Source organism: Prunus avium, chromosome 2 (assembly GCF_965620075.1).
Source record: "Prunus avium chromosome 2, drPruAviu1.hap1.1, whole genome shotgun sequence".
Lineage (NCBI taxonomy): Eukaryota > Viridiplantae > Streptophyta > Magnoliopsida > Rosales > Rosaceae > Prunus > Prunus avium.
Genome location: NC_142285.1, coordinates 33,532,013 through 33,542,186, shown reverse-complemented (window position 1 = coordinate 33,542,186; position 10,174 = coordinate 33,532,013). Strand labels below are relative to the sequence as shown.

The window sequence follows — 10,174 nt, the reverse complement described above, 5'->3', positions numbered from 1 at the left end:
GAAGTTTCCTTGCAAGTGAGTCACGTGATAAAAGAGAAAAAGATAAAAATATATCTGTTGCATGGAAGTTTCCCAAACACTCAAATCCTAACAGCCTAGTAAAAGCCCAAGGTCAACGCACCCACAAGTTGGTAACCTATATTAATTGGGCGCGTCTTTGTTTGAGTCCAAATTTGGAACGGAGAAAATCAGAAGCCACGTCCCTGTTTCACACTCCTTTCCTCACAACCTTCCTTCCAGATACCCTTATAAAAGCATTACCCCACCACCCTATTTCTCATCACAATAACATTAACACAAGCAATTCACCAAACACCTAACGTCCACTTTTCATAACCATGGCAACAACGTCCCGAAAGCTAGAAATCACAGTCATATCCGCCGAGAACTTGCAATTAGACCGAAAACCCATAAAGAAAAACGCCTCTGCTACCGTCCGAGCCGAAAAGGACAGCCAGTTTCGCACCACGGACATGGACACCGAAGGCGGCGCCTACCCCAAATGGAACGAGAAGCTTGTGCTCGACTTGCCATTGCATGCGAGGTCCTTGACGGTGGAGATTCATTGCAAGACTTCTTACGGAGTCAGGACGATCGGAACGGCAAAGATTCCTGTGTCGGATTTCGTGGGCGGGTTTGTGCCTGAGGGCTACCTGCATTTTTTGAGTTACAGACTGAGAAATAACAGGGGAGAGAGAAACGGGATTGTTAATATTTCGGTGAGGATGCAGGCGCCAGAGTTGCAAGCGTGTGCTACGACGTCGTCTCATTCGAGCGTGGGATTTCCAGTGGCAGTGGGAGATAGCAGCTTTGGCGGCGGTGCCGTGGCGACTGGAGTTCCCGTTTGGTACGGGGCGTATCCGAAAAATTATTGAAGAAAAAGGGTTTGATTAGTTGGTTTATTAGTCACAAATCACCAAAAAATTTGTGCGTAAATATTGGAGTAAACTTGTCGAACTACAAACTCCCAATGTTCATGAAAATTTATGCAACAATTTAATTCATTGTTACTACTTACATTCCCTGTTTTTTTATGTTATCCCATGTGCTTAAACAATCTTTGCATCGTCTTTTGAATGACATCCACACTAATCTTTGCATTGTCAATCGATTGGCATTCATATTTCCAGATGACGGGTAGGTCAAAAATTTAATTAGCTGGATGATGAATTGTTTACTGCATTTATTCTCCACGTGTATCATAATATATATTTTTTTTCCTAACTTACAATCTCTTTCAATTATGCGAAAGAGATATTTTGCCTACCATACTAGAAACACTTGAGCGAAACAAAAATAACATTTTTCGCTATCCCTGACCAATCATGTTATACCACGCGTGATAACTTTTTCACATGATAGTCTATAATTGACTGAAGATAGCCCCGGTTACACACAAGTTTTTCTGCTATTGTATGTAAACCTAGAGCTACATGGAAAAATATCATCTTCTCCCGCCGCCTTAAACCACCCCATAGAGCTTGCTCACCATGGGCACATCATTAATCAAGCAAGACCATGTTGTATGACCTATCAATCATTAGAGTATTATGATAATAATCAAGAATAATATGAGTTATATCCGTATAGTATTATTAAAAGATGTGTCAAATTTGAATTATGCATCCCTTCCAAATAAAAAAAGAAAAGAACTATTGCAAATGAATTAGAGTAATAGTCCAACATCATATTGTATTACACGAGGAAACACTCTGGTAAACCAGTCAATACATATCTCCTGCCGTCTAGTCTAGAAAATTGGCACAGAAATGTCCATCCTTTTCACTTTCTCTAACGCTTAAACAACAATTTTTTTTGTTGGAAAGAACAACACATTCACAATGTGGCATAACGTCATAGTCAAGATGAGATTCATCAAAAGAAAAAGTATGCAAAAATACTTGTAAACAATGAGGCGATAGAAAACCAACATGCATTCCAACTGCAATACAATATTTTAACCAGGAAAGTTGTGGTCGCACTTCTTCACTTTATCCCTAATTTATATATACAAAGCAAAAGAAAGAGAATGATGAAACATTCAAAATACCAAAAAAATGTCTTGGTTAATGCAAATATTAAGAATTAAAATTATTAATTAAATCTCTAATTTATCTATATATATAAAGCAAAAGGCAAAGAATAGTGAAACATTCAAAATACCAGAAAATGCCCTTGGTTAATGCAAATATTAAGAATTGAAATTATTAATTAAATGAGGATAATACGGTTAATTCACACTTTTTCATATTAAAAAAAATTAAAAATAAAAGAAAAATCAGATAATAGATCCTCTTTTTATGGAACACAACTACTCATTATCTTTTAAAATTCTAAAATAAATTTAATTTTTTTTAAAAAAAGCCTCTTGCATGCGCGGAAGCGCATGCAGAGAGGCTAGTATATACAAAGCAAAAGAAAAAAAATGATGAAACATTCAAAATACCAAAAAAAATGCCTTGGTTAATGCAAATATTAAGAATTGAAATTATTAATTAAATGATAATAATATAGTAAATTCACACTTTTTCATATTAAAAAAAATTAAATTTAAAAAAAATCAGATAATGGATCCTATTTTTATGGAACACAACTACCCATTATCTTTATAGTTCTAAAATTTAAAAAAAAGCCTCTCGCATGCACAGATGCGTAGAGGCCAGTAATATAACAACCAATGACGTGAAATTTGGGGAAACTGTGGGGTTAACGTCATTGAAACCGCAGCCGCAACGGTCGAATAAGGCAGACCACAATTGACTTAATTATCCAATGACTTTGAGAACGTCATTCTTTGTGTCACTATTAACTATAGAAAGGGAGAGAGCTTTCGTAGAAGCACAAGTGATTCAGTATCAAAGCCGCCACATGGCCGAGTGGCTATCCCACGTTAATGCAAGTGAATCCTAAGTGCGCAACACGTGACGTTCACCCATATGCATACGGGGGACCCAACTCAGCTAAATCAATTGATTTTATGCCTACTGCCGGATGATACTTGAAATTGGTCGCCAAGAATCTCAATCCTTCACATAATGACCTTTTTTTTTTCTTCTTAATTCACAAAATGACCATTGTAACCATCTACTATATTTTGTTTTTCAGCATTACAACATTTTCCCAACACACTACCAAATCCTTACAGTTAAGCAATTGTTCTCTATGTTTTGTGTTTCGAGGACAATGTTGCGGTCCATCATTTAGCTCGATTTATTTTATTCTTAATTGAGACTATCATTTGGTATGGAACTCTCTTTTCAACCGAAAAAAGGGTAAATTTCACTTTATTACCCGGAAGCAAGGTCTAAAATATCGATGGTATCAGATATATCGGTAGTCCAAAAACACAGAAATTTTGATGGAAATATCGGGATATTATTGATATCGATAAAAATTGAATAAAAACCATAGAAATTGTGATAAAAACTTGAATTTTTTTATTAAAACTTTGGAGGATATTTATTTAGTCAATTATCTACTAGTTTATCACAAAAAATTGAAAGGAAATGCATTGCATGATGGGTTTAACTTATTTAAGTTGATTATATAGCGAGCTGACAAACACTATGAGTGTAGAAAATATGTAGTAATTAATGAAAGAAGATTAACCACACCATAATCATTTATATACAATGATTTTGTACAATATTTTACACTGTATACATTGCATGGTAAGATATATGAGAGACTTAGTACCACATAGAGTTTCCCTTTGCATATTACGGTATTATCACAAAAACATAAGCAACATGGTGGTTAAGGCGTTGGAGGAGTGAAATGGCAGGGGTTCAAATCCCCTTTGTATGTGTGCTTTGTGTTTTTTTTCCCCTTTTTTTCCATTCCATCGATATTTTCAATATTATAACGATATTTTGACAAAATATTGCTAAAGTGTGAGCGAAATTATCGACATCAATATTTTCCGATATTATTGATATTTATACGATATGTGTGTGGATACATTCCGAAATATCTGTGACCTGAAAAAACAATAATATCCTCGATATTTTAGACTATGCCGGAAGTTGCCCAAAATTCTGACTTTGCTACCTAAAGTTTTTTTCGTATCACCTTTGTACCCAACATTTGATTTTTTTTACCACTTTCATACATCTGTTAGTCAAACTGTTAAGTTATTCGTTAAATGATGATGTGGCAATCAATGGCCCACTAAAAAGCAGACATATTGTGTCACGTCAGTTGATAAAAAAAATATTTAAAAATATTTTTAAAAAAATTAAAACGATAGATTAACAATTAAAATTTTGAAAAAAAAACCTGAAAATTGAAAATAATTTTTTTTTAAACTCTCTTTCTTCTCTTGGCCAAGGATCTAGGGGAGGGTGGTTCTATCTGGGTCAGGGAGGTAGGGTAGGAGGGGGTTGGTTAGGTTTTTTTTCAATGCTTTTCAATTGATGTTTTGGTAATTGAGAGAGGGGGAATGATAGAGAAAGAGATGGAGAGAGTTTTTTTTTTCAATTTTAAATTTTTTTATAAATATTTATCATGTTTTATAAATGTATTTATTATTTTAAAATAATTTGTGGGTCTCTTTATTGCCACGTCATTTACCACGTCATGAGTTAACAGAGTTTTTGACGGCTGATTGACTGTTGGTATGAAAATAAAAGGAAATTAAACTTTATGTACGAAGTTGATAAGAAAAAAGTTTAGGTTGCAAAGTCAAAATTTTAGAAAACTTCCAAGCAATAAAATGAAATTTACCCAGAAAAATAAAAATAAAAGAATTAGGCGCGTCTTTGTTTGGGCGCGTCTTTGTTTGAGTCCAAATTTGGAATTTTAAGAAACTCAGAAACCACGTCCCTGTTTCACTCTCCTTTCCTCACAACCTTCCTCCAAACACCCTTATAAAAGCATTCCCCCACTACACTATTTCTCATCACAATGACCATTAACACAAGCAATTCATCAAACACCTAACGTGCACTTTTCATAACCATGGCAGCAACGTCCCGGACGCTAGAAATCACGGTCATATCCGCCGAGAACTTGCAATTAGATCGAAAACCCATCAAGAAAAACGCCTCTGCGACCGTCCGCGCCGAGAATGACGGCCAATTTCGCACCACGGACATGGACACCGAAGGCGGCGCCTACCCCAAGTGGAACGAGAAGCTTGTGCTAGACTTGCCAATGCAGGCGAGGTCCTTGACGGTGGAGGTTCAATGCAAGACTTCATACGGCGTCAGGACCATCGGAACGGCGAAGATTCCGGTGTCGGATTTCGTGGGCGGGTTTGTGCCTGAGGGCTACCTGCATTTTTTGAGTTACAGACTGAGAAACCACAGGGGAGAGAGGAACGGGATTGTGAATATTTCGGTGAGGATGAAGGTGCCGGAGTTGAAAGCGTGTGCTACGACGTCGTCTCTTTCGAGCATGGGATTTCCGATGGGAGATAGCAGCTTTGGCTGCGGTGGCGTGCCGACGGGAATTCCGGTTTGGTGCGGGCCGTATCCGAAAAGTTATTGAAGAAAAAGATTGGTCTATTTGTCACAAATCACAAATTATTGTCCGTACATATTGGAGTAAACTTTGTCCAACTACAAACTCACAATGTTCTTGACATTTTATGCAACAATTTTATTCATTGTTACATTACCTGATTTGATTTTTGGTGTTATACTCGTGCTTAACCAATTTTTATATTATGGGTTGAATGACATTCATACTAATCTTTGTATTGTTCGGTGAATTGACATTCTTCATCGGCAAGACTAAAATTTAATTAGCCGAATGAGAAATTGTGGAATTCTTTACCACATTTATTTTGCACATGTATCATGTAATTTCCTTTTGTTTTTAATGAAAGAATATTCAAACTTTGAATCTCTTTTAATTATGTGAAAGAGATGTTTTGCCTAACCTAAGTGAAAAACCAGAGCTACATTGAAAACTATCATCTACTCCCGCCGGCTTTAACCAGCCCACAGAGCTTGCTCACCATGGGCACATCACCAATCAAGGAAGACCATGTTCTATGACCTATCAATCACTTTCATCTGAAAGTATAGTTTTTATTTATCTATGTAGCTTTAAACTATTCTAAGTTATCAGAAGATGTCTCAAATTTGAATTTCTGCAAACCCAAAATCCACCATAGGAGTTCGAGAACTTGACCCCTGCAAATTGCCCAGAAGGTGTTTGATAAAATGCCTCAAAGAGGAAGCAGCCACAGCCCACAGCCCACAGCCAGAGGAGAGAACCTTGCTGCGCGCACGCAGTGCTCAGTGCCAATCGCTGTTTTGTTTTTTTTTTTCTGACGCCAAAATGACGTCGTTCCACTTAAGTTTTTTTTTTTTTTTAAACCTGGCCAAAAAGAAGTCGTTTTGGCTCAGATTTTCTTTTTTTTTTTGAAAAAAAATCTCTTCTGCTGCCCAATAAAACAAAGGGGTGAATGGGATTTTAACAAAATTCTCTCATTCAAACAGAGGGGGAATGTATATAGAAAGTAAATTTCTTTGTACTTTTACTTTCATTTATTTTTATATTACTCAATTTACTTAATTTTACAATGTAAATAAGGAAGTACCCCCCATTTGGATTCAAATAAAAATACTAGAAAATCATATTCTCACCCAATCAAAATATGAAAAATCGGTTTTAGTACAAAATACGATTTATGCTAAAAATGATGGCTCATTAAGTCAATATATACGTCATACTAAAATCCCTTCAAATCAAGTTTTCTTATTTGATGTGTAAGGAATAAAAGCAGCCAAAAATTATCTTGAGAAAATGATTATTCCGAAAAACTATTTTTCATACTTAGCCAATACTTAGCCTTGCTTGTAGGATCTGCACCAGCTCTACATAGTTTGCTCTAGCAATTTCGGAGCAGAAGATGCCCATTATAACTCGTTTAATAAAGTGGGTCGAGATAGAAAACCAGAAAATATGGGTGTGTAGCTCGAGGTGGAAAGCTGGAAAATATGGAGCGGAAAGGAAACAAGGGGAGAAAAAAATCATGATTCTTTTCTTTTAATTGTAACGACACAAATTAATGTGCTAATCACCCAACTATAAATACTCACAAGTGCATGAAAATGTTTGGAAAGATTGTTTTGAGTCTTGTTTTAGTTTTAGTTTTACTCAAGGACTAAGAAAAGATTGACCCCTAGAATGAAAATTCCTAAATCCACCTCTACGCAAATGAATTAGAAGTAATAGTCCAACATTGTATTGTAGTAAACACTACGGCAAACCAGTCAATACAAATCTTCTGTGGTCTAATCTTGTAAATTGGCGTAGAATTGTCCACCTTCTTTTTCTCTCTTTCTCAAGGAGATTTGAGAAAACCAACACGCATTCCTAATGCGATGTGATGGCATATTTTAACCATGAAAGTTGTGGGAGAACCTTCACTTTTTCCCTAGGACACTGTAGTCATTGAAATATGACCATCTGCCTCTCCTTCCAATTCCCCTACCCCTCATAATCCATATAAATAACTCTTTCTCACAAATATCCTAAAAGCCCAACGTAATATTTATGCTTTTAAATAGTTAGGGTTAATGACTGAAATGGTCCCCCAACTATTGCTCCAATATCATTTTGCTCCATCAACTAAAATTTTCATTTGAACCATCCTTAAACTCTTTATTTTGTATCAAATTGGTCCTACCATCAAAGTTTGTCAATTTTGCCATTAAATTGAAGGATAAAATTGTCCATATGAATTAAAATATTAATAAAAAATAAAAAATTAAAGGAAACTATTATAAAACTTAGAAATTTTTTTTAAAATTTAAAAACTTGTGGACCGCGACCAAGTATCCCACATTGAGACCAATAATACCATACGGACAGACTTCTTTGAGCAATTCAATGGAAGGATTAATGTCTCAAGAGTTGTCATTGACTAGAGTCGGCAGCCGGCTTTGGCTAGAATACAAATGCATGGGGTTAATTTTTTTCAAGCGATTCTCATTTAAGATGACTTGGAAGATGTTAATGATGGACAGGAGGTTAGAATTTTACAAATTTCATTTGCTATATATTTATTTAGATATTTTTTGGCTTGTCCTAATATACAATATGAATACCTACAGGTAGTATCATACTTGAGAAATATTCTTGGTTATAGAGGTTCAATCTTCAAGTTGGCCTGGACCAGTGAGATTTTTGCATTGCCAAGCTTCCTCGCAGCAGGGGCAGATGGTTATTTCCTGAAGGGCATCACCAATCAAAGCCTTCAATCTAAACTGCACGTATAGATTAGAAACTAGTCAATTAGGTTGGTTGAGACAGTTACTAATGAGCATGCTATGTTAGTGAGAGGTTGATGTAATTAGAATTGTAACTAATGATAGCAAGAAACTGCAAGTACAGATAAGAAATTGTAACCCATGAAACAAAATTTACACAAGTTTCCTTGATGCCTGTTAGTTTATGTGAGATGGTGAAGGGGTTGAAAGAAGTATTGGTGGCAATACTTCATATGTTATGTCACAATTAATGATAAAACCTGAAGAACTTCATGTACTGGGGGCAATAAAGAGAATATATTAACAAAATGCTACATGCCTTAAAACTTAAAGGCTTTTTATCACAAATGGTCCTTCACATTTACGAAATTATCACGAATGGTCCTTGAGGTTTTTTTGTGACACTAATAGTCCTTAACGTTTGGGCTTTTTATCACAAATGGTCCCTGCCGTTATAAATTCTGTTAAGTGTGACGTGAAAAATAAGTGAAGCCCACCTGTCCAATTACATTGTGACATGTGGATAAAAAATAATTTTTTAATTTTTTAATGAAAATTCCATATTTATTTTTTTTTTTCTGCAGGAGAGAGAGACGGAGTAAGAAAGCGGGATGAAAAATTGCAGAAAAATAAAAGGAATTTTCATTAAAAATTTATTTAATTATTTTTTTAATCCATATGTCACAATGTAATTGGACAGGTGGGCTCCACTTATCATCCACGTCACACTTAACAGAATGTTTTAACGGCAGGGACCATTTGTGATAAAAAACCTAAACGTTAGGGACTATTAGTGTCACAAAAAAACCTCAAGGACCATTCGTGATAATTTCATAAACGTGAAGGACCATTTGTGATAAAAAGCCAAACTTAAAAGATACTTTCCCCAGGTACAAACCAATACAGATTATGTCACAAATAATGATAATCATGTTCACTATGCAGTCATAACATCCAGAAATCTAACTTTCAGTCCGATGCGCAACGATTGATCATTTCCAACAATTAAGGATTTGTTCTTATCAAAAGCAAAAAAATTACACATACTTGAGTAGGAAGCCTACGATAGTTTTGCTTTTTTAACACAGAAGTTATACATCCAAATTATGATGGACCTCGCAAATTTTCATCTGAAGTATGTTTGTTTGAGCCACCATCTCCATTTTGATCAATTTCCAGCCATGCTCTGTTAACCTTACACTAGCATTATACGTAGAGTGTAAATAAGAACAAACTTTCGGAACTTGTATTTTATTTTTTCTGCAAAACAAGCTTGTTCACATGCCCCATTATTCCGTACAACAAAATTTAAAAGAGAGGGAGAGACAGAAAGGAAAGTATTTTCTGGCAAGACAAACAGAACCAACTTTAAAAGGAGCAAATTTTTTATGGTTTCATAAGAAATGGAGTTAGAACCAATTAATCAGCTTTTTCCTGAGAAAATACTCGGAAAGTGATGGAAAAAAAAGAGTGAGAAGATGATTAAGTTACCTGCTGGTGGGATGAGAAGAGGGTTTCGGGTTCCATGGGAAATGGAGGGCTTTGCGAGGCGGAGGCCGGACGTATCCTTGGGCTGTGATGACGGTGGCGGAGAGATTAAGAAAAGGAGCGTGATTGTCGGCTTCGGGTCCATTGTCTCCCTCCTTGTCTGCGATCAATTTTATGTTTATACCTCATAACATCCGTGCCCAATTGAGATGTCCCCTGTCTGTCCCTTGGCTATTCTCTTGCGATCTGCTCGTCTCCTATGATTTTCTCCACAACGCATATTTATTAAATGAAAAAACTGAAAAAAAATAAAAATTAAGTACATTACTTTTATAAATAAATAAATAAAAATAAATAAAATAGGTGCATTATTTTAAAATTACTTAACTCATAATATTCAGAGGTGGTAATATTTAAATAGTATAGCCGCGCGGCTATACTATTAAAATATTCCAATATAT

The 10,174-nt window shown here is 35.5% G+C and overlaps 1 protein-coding gene and 1 pseudogene across 1 annotated transcript; both read left to right on the top strand.

Annotated features, from left to right (window-relative positions):
- Positions 1 to 262: 262 nt before the first annotated feature.
- On the top strand, positions 263 to 1,080 carry LOC110759351 (BON1-associated protein 2-like). The gene has a single exon (XM_021961402.2). The coding sequence runs from the start codon at positions 339 to 341 to the stop codon at positions 873 to 875; it is 537 nt and encodes a 178-aa protein (XP_021817094.1). The 5' UTR covers positions 263 to 338; the 3' UTR covers positions 876 to 1,080.
- Positions 1,081 to 4,882: 3,802 nt separating this feature from the next.
- Positions 4,883 to 5,641, top strand: LOC110759287 (BON1-associated protein 2 pseudogene; annotated as a pseudogene).
- Positions 5,642 to 10,174: the final 4,533 nt, after the last annotated feature.

What these genes read in the sequence shown, in the direction of transcription:
- LOC110759351 (XM_021961402.2), top strand. Translation starts at nt 339, where the DNA reads ATGGCAACAACGTCCCGAAAGCTAGAAATCACAGTCATATCCGCCGAG.